This window comes from Bufo bufo, chromosome 9 (genome assembly GCF_905171765.1).
Source record: "Bufo bufo chromosome 9, aBufBuf1.1, whole genome shotgun sequence".
Classification (NCBI taxonomy): domain Eukaryota; kingdom Metazoa; phylum Chordata; class Amphibia; order Anura; family Bufonidae; genus Bufo; species Bufo bufo.
In genome coordinates, this window is record NC_053397.1 from 33,163,466 (window position 1) to 33,185,663 (window position 22,198).

The following is a 22,198-nucleotide window of genomic DNA, read 5'->3' on the forward strand; positions in this document are numbered from 1 at the left end:
AATGTAAGTGTAATTGGACGTCACATCCCAAGCCTTAGGGTGGCAAACCGTGTCTACACAAACCATCGGAAGGTGTTTGCACGACATTGGGCTTCAAGCCAGACATCCAGCTACAAGTATTCCATTGCCCTTAAGCCACCGCTTTTGTGCCCAACAAGTTAGCAATGGAGGCCTATGTCAGTGATTCTGCTTTTGTCTCAGACACAGTAATAGCGATTGGTCTGGAGGACATGTGGGCAATGCCATGAATAAGCCTTCACGAGGGAACGTCACACTTGACCTACTCCCAGGATTATGGTGTGAGGCACCATAATGTCTGGCAGCCGGACCCCTCTAGTCTTCATTTCAAGTTCAACAGCTCTGTATTACATTGATTTGCTTGTGGAACCAGTGGTATGGCCATTTCTCCAGTGTCCCAGGAGTCATTTTTCAATGGGCTGCATGTTGCTCATGCTACTGAGCTGCCTACATGGCTTAGATGTGCTACCATGGCCTTCAGCGTCTCTGGACTTGTCTTCCATCGAGTATATATGGGATGTCATTGGTTGGCAATTGCAAAGGGACCTGCCAGCAGCGGATCTTGATGATTTATGTTCCCAAGTGCATTCTATTAAGGGTACATTCACACGTTTGTAGTGTATTGCGGATCCGCAATACACCGGGCCGGCGCCCCTATAGAAATGCCTATTCTTGTCCACTAATGCGGACAAGAATAGTACATGTTTTATTTTTTTCGGGAGACGCGGACCGGAAGTACGGAGCCGCGGACTGGAATGCGGATGCGGACAGCACACCCGTTCCGCAGAATTGAGGAACAAATGTGGACCCATTATACGGATGTGTGAATGGACCCTTACAACCATTAACCTCACTGATAGCATGCCAAGGCGTGAAAGTGCGTGTAGTTCTGTGTATGGCTCTGATTCTCAATACTGAATAAGGGTGGGTTCACATCAGCGTTATGTATTCCGTTATGGCTTTCCATTATAACATGGTTATAACGGAAAATAACGGAATCCATAAGGCGGAAGTCAAAACGGAAGCCTTTAAGAGGCATTCCGTTTTGATCCTTCATAATACAAGCCTAGGGGGCAGCATAACGGATCCATCCTGGTTTCCATTATACAGGAGTCCAGTTCTGCATAAAGGAAACCAGGACGGATCCGTTCTTCTGCCCATAGACTTGTATTATGACGATATGCAAAACGGAAGCCTTTAAAAGGCATTCCATTTTGCTTTCCGTCACAATAGAAGTCTATGGAAATCATAACTGATCCGTCTGGTTCCCGTTATGCAGAACGGACAAAAAAGTCCTGTCGACAGAACTTTGTTTTTTGTCTTGCATAACGGGAACCAGACGGATCCGTTATGATTCCCATAGACTTCTATTATGACGGATCAAAACGGAATTCCTCTTAAAGGCTTCCGTTTTGACTTCCGTCTTATGGATTCTGTTATTTTCCGTTATAACCGTGTTATAATGGAAAACCATAACGGAATACATAACGCTGATGTGAACCCACCCTAAATCGAGATGTTTTTAATATCTTCCATCCTTTTTTATTTTACAATTTACATATCAATAATGTGTCTAATGATCCTGTGATTTCCATAATTCCACAACTTTCGAGGAGTATATATTGTCTATCTATCTGTCTATCTATCTATCTATCTATCTATCTATCTATCTATCTATCTATCTATCTATCTATCTATCTATCTATCTATCTATCTATCTATCTATCTATCTATCTATCCATATTGAATCAGGGAGGACTTGCTGCTGCACATGGGCCCTATAGGCAAGACGACCTTCCACTACATTCAAGACTTAGGCTGGGTTCACACTTGAGCGTTTTACAGCGCGTTTTTCAAACGCGCTGTAAAACGCTCAACACATGAAAACCAATGCTTCCCTATGGCCCTGGTTCTCACTTGAGCGTTTTACAGCGCTGAAAAACGCGCTGTAAAACGCCCTACGCTCAAACAAGTACTTGAGCTTCTTTGGGGCGTTTTGACGCGCGTTTGTGGCCATAGGACATTGCAGTCAATCACACAAACGCGCGTCAAACGCGCGTTTACTATTGCAAAAAACGCTCGTCAAAAACGCGCGTCAAAAACGCGCGTTAAACGCGCATATCAAAGACGCTCAGGTCTGAACCCAGCCTTAGGCTACATGCATTTGAACATTTTTTCCGTGTCCGTTCCGGTTTTTGTTTGCGGATTGGATGAGGACCCATTCATTTCAATGGGTCTTCAAAAAATGCGGACAGCACACCGCGTGCTATCCGCATCCATATGTCTGTTCCGTAGCCCCTCAAAAAATATAGAGCATGTCCTATTCTTGTCCATTTTGTTACAATGGATGCGCAAAAAAAACTGATGCAATACGAATGCCAAAAGGATGTCATCCGTATATTTTGCAGATCAGTGTTTTGCGGACCGCAAAACACATATGGTCTTGTGAATGTAGCCTTATAGATAATAATGGATAAGATTTTGTATCCTATAGACCAATGGGTGCACCTATGGCAGGGCCGGTGCTATAATAAGGCAGACAGGAAGCGGTGAAGGATCTGTACTCACCGCTTTCTGGTCCTCCGCTCGGCTATCGGCTGTAAAGGGCTGCGCACCATGTGACCTCACTGTGCGCAGCCTTCACAGCTAACAGCCGAGAACCAGGAAGAAGAGAGAAAGTGCTGATGGTGAGGAGTGGTGGCGTCCAGGATCAGGCGAGGTAAGTTATTTTATTTTATTTTATTTGAGCTGATGGCTGACATGGGGGGGCATGATGGCTGATATGGGGGGCCTGATGGCTGATATGGCGAGGTCTGATGGCTGATATGGGGGGGGGGGGCCTGATGGCTGATATGGGGGGGCCTGATGGCTGATATTGGGGCCTGATGGCTGATATGGCGAGGTCTGATGGCTGATATGGGGGGGCCTGATGGCTGATATGGGGGGCCTGATGGCTGATATGGCGAGGTCTGATGGCTGATATGGGGGGGCCTGATGGCTGATATGGGGGGGCCTGATGGCTGATATGGGGGGGCCTGATGGCTGACATGGGGGGCATGATGGCTGATATGGGGGGGCCTGATGGCTGATATGGCGAGGCCTGATGGCTGATATGGGGGGGCCTGATGGCTGACATGGGGGGGCCTGATGGCTGACATGGGGGGCCTGATGGCTGACATGGGGGGGCCTGATGGCTGATATGGGGGGGCCTGATGGCTGATATGGGGGGGCCTGATGGATGACATGGGGGCATGATGGCTGACATGGGGGCATGATGGCTGACATGGGGGACTGATCTGAGGCATTGGGGGTCTGATCTGAGGTCTGATTAACATTGGGGGTCTGATTGGGGCTGTGAGCTGAGGTCTGATTTACATTGGGGGTCTGATTGCTGGTCTGACCTGAGGTGCAATGGAAAATATTTTTTTCTTATTATCCTCCTCTAAATCCTGGGTGCGTATTATGGGCCGGTGCGTCTTAGAGGGTGAAAAATACGGTCCTCAAACCAGCGATTGTCTGAAGCAGTGAGAAGATACCAGGACCACACTTGTGTTGCTTGTGTTGGCAAAAGTCCTGGCACCTGCCCTGACCTATGGCGTATGTTACCATACCCCTCTGCCCCATCCAGGGTGCAGCTTTTAAACTATGTTGATCCTTCCGCTAGCTTACATCAGATTGCACATACTGACAAATGAGCGTGCAGTCGGCATAATGTAGAGACAGGCTTATTTTTTAGCATACCATTGAAGCAGAAAATGACAGGCACAGGTGCGTACGGTTAAAAACTAAGAAAACATTCAGAGAATCGCTGGACTCATGCAGGAAATTGCTTTGGGCAACCTCACAAAGCGGAGAACTCATATTTTTTTTTTAAAGTTTATAATAGTAAGAGCGCGATCAGACACGGGCATAATAACCAGGGAGGGATGAATAAGCCGCTGTGTACTTTGTCATCTCACACCAAATAAGAACTCTCTGCCTTTGGCACAGAATTATATTAACTCCACTAAGAAAATGATGGGGATGTATGATTTGCTTCTGGTGAATATTTAATTTTCGTTTTCGCACCAGTACGTATGTCACCCGGCGTAGTGAAAAATAAGCTGGTACAGTTGGGGGTGGTAGTCCGCTGGGTTTGCTTAAGCTTTTTTGTTTTTTATGTTCTGTCCTTTGAAGTTAGTGCGGTGTAATAGACGCACATTAGTCATTCACATATATAATAGGTATTTACCGCACAAGGGAATACTGCAACATTTATTATTATTTTTTTATTACTTTTTGGTATTATGTGGTGCAGTGTCCCTATAACAGCAAAATGCGCGGGAAGAAAAGGCAAGAAAAGGCACAGACACCTATAATAATAAACATTGATAATTCGGCAGGCTGGATTGCGATGCCCAAAGTAACAGTCATCAGTATTGTTGAGCGAATCGAAGCATACGAAGTAAAATTCGATCCGAAGTTTAGGAAAAATTCGTTTTGCCGCAAAGCGAATTTCCACGTTCTTCATGGTAACGAATCAATTTTTCTAAAATCGTGGCTGAAAATAAAAAGATTATACTCACCTCATCCACTTCATCGGGGAGAGGCCATCCACTCCGTCTTGAGTGAAGAAAACCTGCCAAAGGACCTGCGTTGAGTGTGAAGACATCATCACCTGATCAGTGATGACGTCACTCCGCACGGCCAGTGTGATTAAGTGGTGACGTCATCACGCTCGCTGCAGGTCCTTTGGAGGGTTTTCTTTAATCAAGATGGGAGCAGATGACCTCTCCGCAAGCAAGTGGATGAGGTGAGTATAGTTTTTTTTTTTTAACTCCCTGAGCACCTGAATGTCTCAGATGCCGCAATCAGCTTTGATCGTGGCATTTGAGGGGCTAAATGACGGGAGGCGGCTCAGTGACGGCTCTATACAATGAAAAGCGATTTGTGATGAAGTAATTCGTAACCAATCAAATTTCTTGACGAAGTTCAGCGAAACTTCGCTCATCACTAGTCATCAATATTGTGGCCGCAACACACAAACAGTTTTTTAACAGGCAGCGAGGTCCGTATAGCTGTTTAGGACATGGACCTCACATCTGCTATTGTCTCCACTGCACTTTAGGCAGGGACATACATAGATCTGATAAGGCCCCATTACAAAATTTAGTATGGACCCCCTCCACCCACCCCCCACGCAATTCTATGACGGAATGCCTTAAGAGGCTTTCCTTTATTCATTCTGTCATAATAGAAGTCTATGGGCTGCAAAACGGATCCGTCCCGATTCCTCTCCTGCATAACGGAAACGGGACGGATCCTTTTTGCAGCCCATAGACTTCTATTATGACGGAATGAATAACGGAATGCCTCTGAAGGCATTCCGTTATGCATTCCGTCATAGAATTGCCTTATGGTCCGTGGTAACGGAATCCATAATGCAATTCACCTTTTACCAGTAAACGAAGCGTGAACGAATTTCAAAATATGAAATTCGCTCATCTCTAGTTACAACACTCCCAAGCAAAGAAAAACGCAAAGCACGACTCCCAGATTTCTGACAAACTTTGTATTTTTATTCAGTGGAAGAAACATTTTCATTAAAAAAATAAAAAATAAAAAAGTTGGAACAGGTGCTTCATAAATACGGCACTCATCCTGTCCACCAGCTGTATTTCTCAGTGGCATAATTATATTAGTAAATGTCCTGCTTCCCTTCACACGGTGTATCATTAAGCTGGCTGCCTGCCACTGATATCAATGTCAGCTGTAAAAAAATCTATTTGCACTGTGCGCCTCCTGGTGGTGGCTGCTAGAAAATGCGGTGAATCTATGTGAAGAATGGAAGAAGTAGTTCAGCGCCATCCCCCCTCCATCCACCCCATAGCAATGTCATGGTTTGCGTCCTTGGTAGGTACACTAGTGTACTTGTTCTGTGTGACACAGACCAGAGCAGTATATGCTCGGGGTGCGAATTACACTGTTTACTTGTATGGGTCCGTGAGAATGTATGTGTCTAGTCATTAGTCATGTCAAGGTATAATCCCCCTACCCCCAAAAAATAATCCAGAATAATAACAATAACTGCATTGGTCTTAATTTGTCAATGGTGGCAGTCCAGTAATGACTGATACCTCACCAATCAAGGAAGTGGTGAGGGAAGCGCTGCACAGTACTCACCCCCCCTGGTCTTCTTCCAGGCCCCGTACAACATCAGGTCAGTGCAGCGCGGGCCAGAAGAAGACCGTTCTGAGGCTGATGGGGTCCAATCTGAGGCTGATGGGGGTCCAATCTAAGTCAGATTGGGTTCCGATCTGAGGTTGACTGGAGTCCGATCTGAGGCTGCTGGAGGTTGACAGTCTGATCTGAGGCTGATGGAGCTCGGGGGTTTGATTTTGGGGTCTGATCTGAGGTCTGATTTGGGGATCTAATCTGAGGTCTGATAAAAAAAAATATATATATTATTTTCCTCCTCCAAATCCAGGGTACATCTTATAGTCCGGTGCGTCTTATAGTCCCAAAAATACAGTGCAAATTAATAATCGTCTTGCAGTAATATACTTTATACATGAGATGGTATTCTGTAGCTTACAAAAGCAAGCAGACTTTTTCAGCTTAAATTAAAGTTTATTGGACATTTCTGATGCTGGTGAGTCACGAAGCCCTGCACCTGATTCCCTCCATTGCCAACAATACACTAAAGGTCTGCCAGGCAGTCGGCAATTCCAGATGTTATGGCCGCCAGGAGGTTCCTGTGTAATATTCCCAATTTCCTTTTTATGGCAACTGTAATTGTGAAAATATCATCCCTTCGCAGCACAGGTTGTACTGAACCGTGTGAGTTTTTTTGGAAGAAGCTGTCGTATGGATTAGCGGGCCCCTGCTGTGATAATATAGAGGGTTTTATTCGTTTTTATTTGCCATCATATACAATTATGTTGTCGCCTTCGTGTGTGCAGAGAAGTAAAATGTGGAAACGATAGAGACGGATAGAAAGGAGGGCATTACAGCGTTGCCAGCCATAGCTGAGAGCGTCCACGCCATGAGGCAGCTTAAAAGAAGAGGCCATTTTCAATGGAGCCCTAGCTGAGCTCTTGGCATTTGGGGAAATCTCTCAGGCACATAGGAATTCGATTCTTCTAAACCCTTGTTCATAAAAGCTTGATGCTTACTAAATTTATAGAGAAACATAACCTTAAGGTCTCATGCACACGACGGCAAAACACGGACCTGCAAAATACGGATGATGTCAGTGTTGCATCCATTTTTTTCTTTTTTGCAGACCCATTTACTTCAGTGGGTCCGTGGACCTCATTTTGTGGCCAAGAATAGGACATGTTCTATCTTTTTGCAGAACGGACATATGGATGCGGGAAGCACACAGATCATCCATGTGCTGTCTGCATCTGTATGTCCGTTCCGCAAGTCATAGAACATGTCTTATTCTTTGCTGCAAAATGTGGACCACAGGCCCATTAAAGTCATTAAATGAATGGAACACAGACATCACACATGAGTACAGTTGAGCGGACACCTGGATGTTCGGGTTCGACGGGTTCGGTTGAACTTCACAAAAAAGTTCGAGTTCGGGACCCGAACTTGACCCCGAACCCCATTGAAGTCAATGGGGACCCCAACTTTTGAGCATTAAAACGCACAGGTATTTCCTATTCTCTTCCTCACAGCAGCAGCATCCTATCCCTACACTAATCAGAGCAGAGTGACGTGCAGCGCTACGTGACTCCAGCTTATATAGAGGCTGGGTTACATGCTGCACTGGCCAATCACAGCCATTCCATTAGTAGGCATGGCTGTGATGGCTTCTAAGGGCACACAAGTTAAACGCTTGTTGATTGGCTGCCCTGCAGCCTTTCAAAAAGGGCCATTTACTCGCCGAACACCGAACCCGAACTTTTACTGAAGAGTTCGGGTCCGGTGTCCAAAAATCCTAAAGTTTGTTACGAACCCGAACGTTACAGTTCGGGTTCGCTTAACCCTACACATGAGTCATCCGTATTATGCAGACTGCAAAATACATACAATCGTGTGCGTAAAGCCTAAAGGAAAGATCCACCACCACAGCTTTTTTTTTTTTTTTTAAAGAATAAAGCCGCTCTGAAATAATTTTTACAGCTGCTGTGCGTTTCTGCAGCCCCAGTCTTATCTGTACCCTATTTCTTGTTACTTCGCTAAATTAAAGGGGTTGTCCCATGAAAAATATTTTACAGCTTTCAAACCATCACCTGGATCTCAATTCTTTTGTAATTGCATAGAATTAAAACTTTAGTATCGTCACTGAGTTATTCAATCAAATGTATCTGTATGGCGCCACCTGCTGTTTGCTTTTTTTCTTTCTTTGTCCGTCTCACTGAGATGGCCGCACATGCTCAGTTTCATCCTTCAACTGCCTCCTGAGCTGTGATAGGAAGAGATCTGCAGTTGAATGGACACATCCCCTGAGGTGCAGTAGAAAGGACACTCCCCTTGAGCTTTCAGCTTAATATAAATCTAGTAGATCAATGAATGTGGAGATTTCTGGATCCATGTGAGGTACAGGGCTGGTTCTAGCTTTGTTAGAGGTTGTCATGTACTATATGATGTCTGATCTTCATTTTCTACATCAGTTATGGCATAACCCCTTTAATGTTGCTAAGCAGTGATAAGCGAAGTTTTAAAAAATTCTGTTCGGCGGCTTCACCAAATTTTACAAAAAAATTTGCTCTGTGACGAATTACTTTGTCTCAAAGTGGATTTCTTTGTAAGCAGTGGGTGCAATGACGGGGAACAGCGATTACATTATTGCCCCCCCCCCCCCCCCCCGCTGTGGAACCCCTCAGATGCAATGATCATCGCTGATCGCGGGAGTCTAAGATCCACATTAAAGCATTTTAGTGGTTGCTCCTAAAAGAAAAAAATAATTAAATTGTACTTACCTTATCCATTTGAGTGCAAAGATGCCACCACAGCCATCCTGCTTGAAGATCCAGTGGTGCTTGATGATGTCATCACGCTGTCTGGCTTGGTTATGTTATACGTCACCGTGCACGAGATTTTCAAGCAAGGATCTTCAAGCAAGATGGCCGAAGTGGCCTCTTCACGCTCAAATGGATGAGGTGAGTATGATATTTTTTTTAATTTTCACTGCCATTTCAGTGCAAATTGATTCGTTACTACGAAGCACGAGGAAATTCGGCTTTGCGGTTGATCGAAATTCGGATCGAAGTCCACTTTGGAAACTTCGATTCGCTCTTGCCGAGTATTGGGGTACGGAGAGAATGGAGAATGACTGCAGGATCAGACTACAGGGTTTGTTGTCTGTTACTATGGATACACTTAGACGCTGCAGGGTACGCAGCAAGGTACTCAGATTATAAGACTTTGCGGCGATCAGATGCCTGATTAATAGGATTTCACTTTGTATTGCTTGGAAATGAGTTGTTGAAATAAAAAACAAATGTGCGCTGGGCAAAACCATGTGCAGGAAGCTCTAGTGTGGCACATGGAGTCCTGCATACTACGCGCCACCGTAACATTACTCATTTATATACTGTATTGACTGTATCACTGATGTTTTGTGTTCACATGTAATATCTTTCAGGGGGGACCATTTGTTGAAATTTTTAGCGCACAAGGAAAGGATCCAGTGGCCAAGTGGAAACTCTTTGGCAGCCAGTCAGCAATCTGGAAAGTAAGAGAATTCTTCCAAAAATTAATATAGTGATTTTTGTTTTTCTACAAGCTGCTCTCTATATTTCCAGGTGGTAACTGAGGACCTATCTAGAGGAGAGGTCATCTGTATTAAAATGTCAGAAAACCCCTTTAAGTTTTGAAGAACGGCCTTCTTTCTGATCGGTTGGAGGTGGTTTATAGAATATGATATCACTTTAAGACTCTCATCAATGGATCCTGTTCAGTGTACTTTGAGAATTGTGCAGTTTAAATATTAATTTGGAATTCCAGGTTAGAGATGAATCTCTTCCTTTCAGTAAGTGTTAAGGGAATCTGTCACCTGGAACTTGGCCCAAGTCACTCTGTGCACCCTCCTCCTGCTTCCTCTGCCAGCCCATCCCTCTCCTTCATTGACAGGGCCTGGTTCCTGGATAGTCATCTTGCCTGGTTCTGTCAATCAAGAAGGAGAGGAAGGGGCTGGTAGAGGAAGCAGTAGGAGCTAGGGTGCACAGAGTGGCTTGGGCCCACCCTCGGTGCACTTAACTGCACATTTGTATATACTGTAGATAAAAGTACTTTTTCCCCAGAATAAAGCAATGGATAGCTGAGTAAAATATATCATTACATTCAGCTGAGCTAGCCCTACACGGCATTATTCCTGGTTTATCAGTAGATTCCCTTGTGCCAGAGTTAAATGCTGTGTACACCTTCGGGGGCAATAATTTTATGATTACATTTTACTCATTTTGGGCTAAAAATAATTTTTTCAGTTGGTCTTTATTCAAAAAATATTGAGCCATTCTGTCACAAAAGGTTAACTGTCTAGCTGTTTGAATAAAACTTTTACTTTGTGCTGGTCATCTAAGAAACCTTATCTCTAAATTACTAAAAGGTCATAAACACTTATTTAAGCCACATTTTTATCAGTAAGCTAAAAGCTGAGCTATAATGAGTGATTATACAGTCAGAGATAAGGCGCCATCAGCTGAGCTGCCTGACATAACAGAGTAAAAATACAGAGCCTACCACTAGAGAATCTCAAGGCTGTACAGAGAAAGGAGCTCAACATTTGTAACAAAGACCAATTGAATACATGATTTGTATCTCAAAATGAGTACAATGCAATGCCCCCAAAGGCATCCATAGCCTTTAATACAATGGAAGGAAATACTATTAATAGCAAAGTTGAGGAACTCCCCTTTCCTCCTAGAAATACAGGGAACAGAAAAGTTATTGCTATGTACATAACAGGGATCATTGGTGTCCATAAATCCAATGTAGTCACCCACTGGCTGTGTTGCCAAGCAACAATCTAACCATATACTAAACTCTAATAGCAAACAGCAAGCTTTAACATAAATCAATATTAGTTAAAAGAGCCTAACCCGCGCTAAATAAAAATAGATCCAACCAATATATAGAAGACACAATCAGTACTTGCCGTTGGCGATGTAAAGTGAATCCTATCCAGATTGCTTTCACTTTCACTATCGCAGTAATGGCGATAGTCTTCAGCTTTCTCCTTCTCAGGCTCTGGTCGGTAACTCTGGCTCTGGTCGGTAACTTGCGTGCATGAGGGGAAACCGTACTGTAGTTTCCAGGAGAACGGGCCTTCAGTGTGACATCACACGCTCGTGCTATCAAGGTCTTACCTTGTCCTCATGGTGGTGCCATTTTGGACATGTGCAGACTGCAGTCTCTTATAACCTCTGAGTGTATCATCACTTGCCTGCTGCCTGGGCGTCGCACAGTGATGATGTGGCAACACCTGACTATATCAGTCTGCTCAGGCTTCAGGTACATTGCCCTTGCGTTTGTTCTCCAAGGTGCATCTCTGGCAGTCTGAGCTCCTTGTGTGTTCCTGTGTATGATCTGGCCTGGCTGACATTTCCTCTCGACCCCACATCTGACCCCGGCTTGGACGACTACCCGCTTTGGACCTGACCCTGGCTTGGACGACTACTTGCTTTGGACCATTTGGTACCAATTTATTCAATCAATTTTATTTGATGTAAGTTTTTTTATCACTCAACAATCATAGATTCATTATGGTATTGTTCATAGTCTAAAATAACCATGGCCCCTCCTTTATCCGCGGGGCGGATAATCACACCATTATTCATCTGTAACATTTTTATACTTTTCTGTTCCTCTTTACTCAAATTATGAATACCCATTTTTTGGGGGATTTATTTTCCTCAAATCCCTCAAAACGAGAGTTTAAAAATCTCAAACATCAGAGTATTCATTTATCGGATTAAAATTCGATTTAGTCTTCAGTTTAGTGTGCAGAAAGCCATCATTATTCTTATTTTTATCCTCGTTTTTATTCTTATTTTTATTTTTATTATTATTTTTATAACCCTCTTTTTTCATTTTTCTTTTTATAAAAATATTTCTTTAAAACAAGAAAACAAGAATACATAAGAATTTTTTAATACCTATAAATGCATCAAATGGATGAAACTGGGCAGATTTTACAAACACAATTTTAGTCCTTTTTGTAATAATTTAGTGTCACTTTTGGTTAATACATATTTACTTAAGTTATATATTTTTTGTCCTGTTACTTCGATCTCTTTTTGGAGATTTTCTTTCCCTTTGTCCCTCTTTTTGTTCTTTTCTTGACGGTGTGGCCTGAAAAAAAACTTTTTTAATACTTTTTTAAATCTTATTTTTATTTGCATTATCTGATTTACGTATATTCCTTTTAGGTATAAGAGTCTTATTTCTAAAAATCACTTTGGGAATTCTTAATTGATCTAAATAAAAATGCCTACTTTTAGTAAGAAGGAAGTACATTTTCTAGATTTAACTATAATGATTCAGAATAATCTAATATTTACTCAAATATACTCCAAACCAACAGATAGCAATACCTTTATCTCATTTGACAGTTGTCATTTACCTATATGGCTTACTTATATCCCCCACAATCAATACAGTAGATTGAGGAGGAACTGTACAACGGTAGAGCAATTTAAAAAGATGCAAGCATTCTTCACATGAAATTTGGAGAAAAAGGTTATAAAATAATTGAATTAGAAAAAATAAAACAAGTAGTAAAGCAAAATGAGAGAAATACCCTTGTACAAAAGGTGGCTAGAGATAAGGCAAGTAAAGAAAAGAATGAAATTGATTTCAAAGTCCCTATATAATTACTCAATATAACGAAAAGGAAAAACTTTAAAAAAAATTGTAAAACGCCATTGGGACATTTTGAAGCAAGATAAAGTCATAGGGGAAAAATTATCCCAATACCTTAGTTTCATTTTTAGGAAAGCAAAAAATCTGGGGAATCTAATAGTTTCTTCCATTAAAATGAATACAATTACGTGTGGAAACCAAAATAGTCAAATTAGTAAAATAAAACAAAAGTTTTTTTTTCCTGTAAAATGTGTAAAGCATGCCAATTTTTGAAATGCAAAAAAAACATTATGGAACTCAATAATGGGCAGAAAACATAAAATTAAGAATCACCTTACACGTCATTCAAGTAGAATTATTTATTATAAGTACTGATTGTGTCTTCTATATATTGGTTGGTTCTATTTTTAGTTAGCGCGGGTTCAGCTCTTTTAACTATTAGTTTTATGCAACATTAAAGGGGTTGTCCAAGTTATATTTATTGATGACCTATCCTCAGGATAGGTCATCAGTATCAGATCGGCTGGGGTCCGACACCCGGCACCCCCGCGATCAGCTGTTTGAAGAGAAGGTGCGCGCCGTGCCAGCGCCGCCTCCTCTTCACTGTTTACCTTCTCGCTGTTGCATCTGCAGCGCTGAGCAGGTGTAATTACACCCAAGCCGTCCCATTCATTTCAATGGTACGGATCTCTCCTATACAAGTGTATGGGAACGATCCGTCCCATTGAAATGAATGGGACGGTTAGGTGTAATTACACCTGCTCAGCGCTGCAGATGCAACGGCGAGACGGTAAACAGTGAAGAGGAGGCTGCGCTGGCACGGCGCGCGCCTTCTCTTCAAACAGCTGATCGCGGGGGTGCCGGGTGTCGGACCCCAGCCGATCTGATATTGATGACCTATCCTGAGGATAGGTCATCAATAAATATAACTTGGACAACCCCTCTAAAGGCACTGGCAGTTAACCCTCACGAACCCAGCAGCGACGGAACTTACATAGTGTAACTTGGTGAAGTCTTTGCGGCGGCAGCGCTGGTATCTATTTACTTTTTTGTAATAAATCAAAATTAATTTTATTACAGAGCCTACAGGCCCCTTTAAATCTCTACCACAGGCTTACGCATTTCACACCACGCTGAGTGTTGTAGCAGCTGATTTATTTTTAATCTAAATATAATAACATGCTTTAGAAAATTGATTTGGACAATTGGCGCGTGGTTTAATGAACAGCATTCACCTATCATTCAGGCGCTTACAGTACATTACCTGTGATCAGAAACTCCCGGGGGTTTATATCTGCTCTTCTAAAATGAAAAAAAAAAAGGGAATCTTCTTTGATCAGTTCTGCTCGGTGATTTTTCTAATAGCGTTTGATGGCTAATTTATTATATTTTTTTATTAATATGATTCAAGGACTTTGATAAAGAAGTGAAGAGCTTCGTCTTTGTCCTTGAAGGAAGCAGCCAGACTATCAAGATGCAGCTGCCAAGGGAGAACAAGCAAATGCGTAAGTGTCCTGGCGTTACTGGAAGTGTAAGTCTCATCCTAATTTAACCCTTACGCCTCTGTCACACATCATGTGCTGCCCATCTTCTCCACGGACAACACTTGTATCAATTGACTTTAAATGGCATCTGTCGGCAGATTTGTACCTATGACACTGGCTGACCTGTTACATGTGCGCTTGGCAGCTGAAGGCATCTGTGTTGGTCCTATGTTCATATGTGCCCGCATTGCTGTTTTTATATATGCAAATAAACCTCTCGGAGCAACGGGGGTGTTGCCGTTACACCTAGAGGCTTAGCTCTCTCGGCAACTCCCGTTGCTTCTAGAGGCCCCTTCTGACCTCTGCTCCTTTGACAGAATTGCACAGCATTATAATGATTCATAATGATTTAGTTGTATTACACTGACAGGATTATGTCAGTGTAATTCATTAGATTCCAGGCCTCTCAGAGTCACACAGCATTATAAATCATTATAGTGCTGTGTGATCCTGTCAGAGGAGCACAATTCAGAATGAGAACTCAAAATGACACACGTTGCGGGTTTCTCACATTGAACATGCTCATGTGTGTCTGGCCTTAAGGAAGACCTCATACATGAGGATGTCATAGCCTTTACTTCTCTACCATTCTAAGTAAACCGGCAGCCATGTTCCAGCCATGTAAAATCTGCATATCCACTAGCAATATGGCCAGTCTGCAAAGAGATAAATAGGGATATTTGAGGATCATGCCTGAAGACAGAAGTTAGTTTCACTATTCTCAGTGTAGGCACGCAATAATAAAAAAAGATGTATTAAAATGCATTCTTGTGCTAATGGTTGTGAGATTAATTATTCTAAAGTTACTTGCATATTTTCAATTATTTCTATCAGCAGAACTTTGTATAGTCAATTAATATATTCCTACAATAAATGAGCCTTTAATTTGTTTATTGCTAGCATTAATATAAAGTGTTCCCATTCCAGATTCTCACATTGCCATTCATCATACAATATTACAACTAAAAACTGGAACACACTTTATGAATGCTAATATATAATGGAGTAAATTCTATTAGGAAATGGAAGCGTCTTACGATTACCGGTAGTTACCGCATAGACCGGATTGGTTTCCTACCCCTGGTAAATGTACCCATTCTGTTTACAGAACAGATGATGGAAGTAGGCCATCAACTAATTTAAGGGGTTGTGTCACAAAGGGGTAGGGGCAAGTGCAGCCCCTAGTCTCAACCAACCAATGTCCCTACCTATTTGGACCATAAACGACGGCCCCCAACTTGATGACAGTCCCTGCTCTGCTAAGTGCATGGGGAAAGATGGAGGACAGGCAGAGTCAGGAGGAACGACAGAATACAAGCAGTAAGCCAGTAACAATCTGTAATCAGAATCAGAGGGTAAAGTAAGAACAAACGAAAGACAAACACTGGCTGAGGTCAAGACCAGGAGTATATGTAAGGAGCCAAATCAGAAGTCAAATGATGAAATCAGGTACAGGCTAGGGTCAGAAATCCAGAATTTCAATGCATATCGGTAGATAGTGTGGTAAAATAACCAATCATAGGAAAATACCTCCAGCAGTTTGCCTCCTACCACCAACATGGAACGCTGGCACAAAATCTGATTGGCCCGATGTCTGGGTGAACCCACCATCAGACCTACTGCTGCCCAGACTAGTCACCCTTGCAACAGTATGGAGGATGCCACTGCCCACGGACCAAACCCATTCCAGGAACGCAAATCGTTAAGTACATTACAGGTTGTCTCATCTCTGTAGGATATTCCACCAATGTCTGACTCGCTGTGACCTTCTCCTTGGGTTACATGCTAGGTAGTCCAACTGCTGTGACACCCTCCTGGGGGAGATACTGGTTGGTCCAATTTACAATAAAGTGAAGAAGTGGCAATGGTGCTAAGAAAGGGTCTCACCACTTCACCTCTTGTTGGCCCACTCTTGGCTCTGCTTTTCCTGTACTTTCACATGTGTCAACACAGCAGATAGACAAAACCCACTCTGCACAGGTAAAATCTATAAAGTAACTGCTGTGCTAGTTAAAAAAAATTCCCACAAAGAATATCTATCCCCTACGTACAGTTTAGAGGATGTGTCTGTTTACTGGTGATCTGAACGCATGGACTCCCAACAATCATAAGAAATAAGATCCTAAAGTTCCCATGTGAATGGAGCAGTAGTGCGCATGCATGACCATTGCTCCATTTCCTTCTATGGGACTACAGCAGTGAAGTGATAGTCATTCATCCACACTACAGCTCCATTCACATCAGAAGTCCCAGACTGTTGTATTCTTGATCACTGTGGGCCCCACCAGTTGATCTTCCGGGGATCAGCCACTTATGCCTTATCCTGTGGTTTGAGAATAGGTGTTCTTTGTGAGAAAACCCAATTAAGCTTCATTCTAAGCAGAGGTGCAACCTGTAGCTCCTTGACCTTAATAATAATTGTAAACTGTAACAAGTACCTCCAACTACCATGTGTTATAGTAAGTGACAGAGGGCTCCCCTTCCTTAGACATCAGAGCTCTAATGCGACTACCACCGTAGCACCTTTTATAGATACATACTTGATTCTGAGGATGGGTGGTAGTCCTGGCCACAAGCCCCACCAATTAAGAAGTGATTGAATATTGATCAGCCATCATAAGATCACCGTAAGATGGTTATATCCCTTTAAGTTAAAGACAAAGGCACTAAAGTGTGTTTAATAACATCTCCGTTTTCTGCTCACCTCTTCCTCACTTACTTTTCAGGATGAAGTGTCTATGTAATAAGACATATACGTCAACCAGAACTGAGAGCTCTCTCTGTGTGAGCAGCTCTGTATTCATTGAGGGTTTAGAGTAACATAAGGAGAAAGACATGGATAGTGTCAATGTAGTGTCAGAAAAATCAGCCATAACCTTAAATCCCTCTGCCTAAAATTGTGTAGCCCCCCTCATGATGCCAAAACAGCTCTGATGCATCAAGACATGAACTCCACAAGACCTCTGGCATTGTACAGCATTAGTGTTTTCTGCAATTTGTAGTTCAACAACAGTAGCTCTTCTGTGACATAGGACCAGATAAGTTATCCGCACCCCAAGTGCATCAGTGAGCCCATGAGCGCCCATGGCCCTGTCATTACTTCATCGGTTGTCCTCCCATGGACCACTGCATACCAGGAACATACAAAAAGATCTGCCTTTTTTGTCCAGCCACCAAAATTTGGATCAAGTCATTAAGCTTGCCTAGTTTTCTTGCCTCCAATACATAAATATCAAGAACTGACTGTTCCTTGCTGACTGATATATCCCACCCCTCATCAGTGTTATTTATTTCACCTGTCAGTGGTTTTAATGTTCTAGGTGTGCATTCATTAGTGAGAGGAATAGCGACAGACAATTTTCAAGCTTGTCAGAACAAGCTGCCCACTCAGAATCACTCAGAAGTTCCATATAGGAAATTATAGAGAAGTACTGAACAGCAGTGATGTGAATAAAACACTTTGGTCGAGAAATAACACTTATTATCAGCTGCTTAATCTGTCTCTCTGTGTCACAACTGGTGCTCACTACTTTTCCCTGCCCCTTCCCTGTCCATAGATGTAATCTGATCCTTCACTGAGCAGGCAGACAGTCTTGGTCTCATACAATGGAATTCTCACACAATTTTAAGAGAAGGTTAGTTTAGGAAGGGGGCAGCTGATAAGTGGAGCAAGAGGCAATGTTTCTCTGATAAGATATACACCACCACAATGGATTTGAAATGAAACGAACAAGATGTGCTTTAACTGCAGACTGTCAGCTTCAATATAGGGGTATTTACATCCAAATCAGGTGAACGCTGTAGGAATTACAACAGTTTGCATATGTGCCTCCCACTTGTTAAGGGACCAAAAGTAATGGGACATAATAATAATCATAAATCAAACTTTCACTTTTTAATACTTGGTTGCAAATCCTTTGCAGTCAATTACAGCCTGATATCTGGAACACATAGACATCACCAGACGTTGGGTTTCATCCCTGGTGATGCTCTGCCAGGCCTTTACTGCAACTGTCTTCAGTTCCTGCTTGTTCTTGGGGCATTTTCTCTTCAGTTTTGTCTTCAGCAAGTAAAATGCATGCTCAATCGGATTCAGGTCCGGTGATTGACTTGGCCATTGCATAACATTCCACTTCTTTCCCTTAAAAAACTCTTTGGTTGCTTTTGCAGTATGCTTTGGGTCATTGTCCATCTGCACTGTGAAGCGCCGTCCAATGAGTTCTGAAGCATTTGGCTGAATATGAGCAGATAATATTGCCCGAAACACTTCAGAATTCATCCTGCTGCTTTTGTCAGTAGTCACATCATCAATAAATACAAGAGAACCAGTTCCATTGGCAGCCATACATGCCCACGCCATGACACTACCACCACCATGCTTCACTGATGAGGTGGTATGCTTAGGATCATGAGCAGTTGCTTTCCTTCTCCATACTCTTCTCTTCCCATCACTCTGGGACAAGTTGATCTTGGTCTCATCTGTCCATAGGATGTTGTTCCAGAACTGCGAAGGCTTTTTTAGATGTCATTTGGCAAACTCTAATCTGGCCTTCCTGTTTTTGAGGCTCACCAATGGTTTACATCTTGTGGTGAACCCTCTGTATTCACTCTGGTGAAGTCTTCTCTTGATTGTTGACTTTACACACATACACCTACCTCCTGGAGAGTGTTCTTGATCTGGCCAACTGTTGTGAAGGGTGTTTTCTTCACCAGGGAAAGAATTCTTCGGTCATCCACCACAGTTGTTTTCCGTGGTCTTCCGGGTCTTTTGGTGTTGCTGAGCTCTCCGGTGTGTTCCTTCTTTTTAAGAATGTTCCAAACAGTTATTTTGGCCACGCCTAATGTTTTTGCTATCTCTCTGATGGGTTTGTTTTGTTTTTACAGCCTAATGATGGCTTGCTTCACTGATAGTGACAGCTCTTTGGATCTTATCTTGAGAGTTGACAGCAACAGATTCCAAATGCAAATAGCAGACTGGAAATGAACTCTGGACCTTTTATCTGCTCATTGTAATTGGGATAATGAGGGAATAACACGGGCCATGGAACAGCTGAGAAGCCAATTGTCCTATTACTTTTGCTCTCTTAACAAGTGGGAGGCACATATGCAAACTGTTGTAATTCCTACACCGTTCACCTGATTTGGATGTATTGTGGTGGTGTATAGAGCCCAAAATTTTAGAATTGTGTCTATGTCCCAATATTTATGGACCTGACTGTAATACAATGTTTCTTATATTCACCCATACTATTGATTTAAGCACAGTTGTGTGAAAAGTTAGCAACTATTTAAGTAATGGGTGATTAAAGCAAACAATGACATTTGAAAACCAGATACTGCATATGTTTCAGGCTCTGTTGACTAACATTAGCTCCTTTTTGGCAATAGCAATACGGCCACCAAATACACTGTGACATTTCATAAAGCATTTGTTTATCTGTGATTCTTAAAGGCCTGGTTCATATGGTTCTCAGTTATGATACAGTACTTTGTATACAATGCCCTGAAATGACAAGGAGCCGATAATTGCTAACGAACGTTCACATAAACGCCGTTGCAGTATTACACTGCAAGATTTTTGGTCTCTAAGCATGATTAAAAATCAGCCATGCCGACGGTAGATCGTGCTACCAAAAAACGATCTGCTGCCGGCAAACCCCTATATGCTATAGGGACGAGCAATGGCATAGCGATCACGCTTTCTGCATGCAATAGCAGCTGTCTCCTCTGCTAGCTAGCAAGCGATTCCTGGGAGGTAACGCTTCCCTCCCGACAATCATCTGCCGCATCGGCCTGTCTAATACAGGCTTAAGACCCCAGGTGATGATCAGAGAAGTATTAAAGTCGGAAAAATCCCGTTATTGTCAGTTACACCACCCACTGCATTAATCTGAAATCATTGCCCTTATAGGCAATGATTTAAATAAAAAAAATTCAGTGCACAGATGCCATGTGGTTGACCAGTTCAATGAATGGAGCCCTGCTCATTAAACCATAAGTGCGTGAAAGGGACATGAAGTGCCTCTGTGTCCTTTATATCCATTTTGCCTGCATTCAGCAATATGTCATGTCATTGGAGTCCTACTGAAGGCTTCAAAAGCAGATGAAAAGTGTGAGTGCACTTTTGATGCTCTTTTCAGATGATCTGAGTAGAATACCTCTCATTGAATTGCATTCCGCATAAAAGACATCTCTTTCTTTGTCAAGAGCCATGGACTCGAGTGTGTAAAATGCATTCGATTAGGACATGGTGCATGTATGAGCACATTTGCTGTTTGCATTGCTTCCCCCTTCCTTCCCCAGGGTTAAATTAAAGTGAAAAGTATTTAAAGAGGTTTTCCAGAAGTAAAATATCCTCAGGATAGGTCATTAATATGTAATCACCGGCTACGGCGCTCCAGTGAGCGCTGTGACCTCTTCCCCCTTATCTTGGACAACCCATTTAAGTCTTAAGGCACCAGGAGAAGTGTCTACTAGATGTCTCTTTTCTGTTGTCTCTCTACCCACTCCATTGTCAGGTCTGGACTATGCAAAATAAATTGATTATTGGTTCATTGCTATGTGTAACAAAGATATTTTGTTGACAATTTTGACAAACAAAGGCCCGACTGCATCCTATTCACCATATACATCAATTTTCACATTCAAGCTTTAATCCTAAGGGTAATTTGTATATATACGCAGTTGAGTCACATTATTCTGACCACCAGCTAATATTCAGTGTAACCGCCATGTGCAGCACGGACAGCAGCTAGACAGGCTGGGAGCGACTCATTAAGGTCCTTGTAGGTGGTCACAGGTATGTGGAGCCATGCTGACCCTGCTTGAGGGTGTGTGGGGGGGATCCATAGAGCAAACATGGTGATCAAGGTGGTCTCACAGATGCTCAATTGGGTATAAATCTGGAGAATTAGGGGGTCAGGGTAGTACTTGGAAGTCTTAGTTATGATCTTCCAACCAATGTCAGACATTTCTAGCCATGTGACATGTCTTATTGTCTTGGAAGACAATCAGCATGTATGGGTGTACATGACCCGCAAGGATGGATTCATAATCAAATCAGTTGAGAGAGCCTTTCAAATGGATGAGCGGTCTCAGAGAATGCCACAAAAACCTTCCCCAGTTCGTAACGCCGCCACCACCAGCTTGTGTTCTTCCAGCAATGGTTGGAGGGTATTTGTTCTCTGACGTTTCTCACCTGACGTGCCACCAATCCATCCGTTCAACAAAGCAGAAAACAAGACTCAGCGGAGATCCAAATCTGATAATGCTGTGAAAATTGAAACTTTTTCTGCCAATGCAACTTTGTTATCAGAGGAGCAGTGACCATCCTTCTGCTTCGGAGCCCCATATGTAGTAGGGTTCGCTGAACTGTTGTTTCAGCCCCTGGTTCATTTCGAATGTGAGCTGCTCCACTGTAGCGTGTTGGTCCACCCTCACGCACCTTCATAGCCGAGGTTCGCCTCTCACATCAATGACACGTGGTGCTCAGTTTTCACGTTGCCTATTCGCAATGGTGCCATTTGTCCACTCTGGATACACTTTCACTCAGTGGCGTCTCTTGCTTTCAAATTTTGGGGGGGCACACTGGGGGCCAGGACAAAAGTAGGGGGGGCAGCTATAACAACGATACATTTACACAAGTACGCTTAGAAATGCTGCGATACTTTACCCAATACCTAAAACCGCAACAGGGAAGAAAAGTCCAGCTGTCTGTGGATGACACTTTTATAGAGAGGGGGATCTGTGGATGCCACTGCTATGGGGGGGATCTGTGGATGCCACATACCGTATATAGCATCTTATGCTATAGGTGTCATCCACAGATCCACCCCATG

At 42.8% G+C, this 22,198-nt stretch overlaps 1 protein-coding gene across 1 annotated transcript in view; it reads left to right on the plus strand.

Annotated features, from left to right (window-relative positions):
• CFAP20DC (CFAP20 domain containing) overlaps positions 1-22,198 on the plus strand; it is a 334,505-nt gene that overhangs the window by 21,028 nt on the left and 291,279 nt on the right. The window contains exons 3-4 of the mRNA XM_040408726.1: positions 9,599-9,688; positions 14,228-14,321. Coding sequence (XP_040264660.1) covers positions 9,599-9,688; positions 14,228-14,321 — 184 coding nt within the window. The remainder of the gene's footprint in view (positions 1-9,598; positions 9,689-14,227; positions 14,322-22,198) is intronic.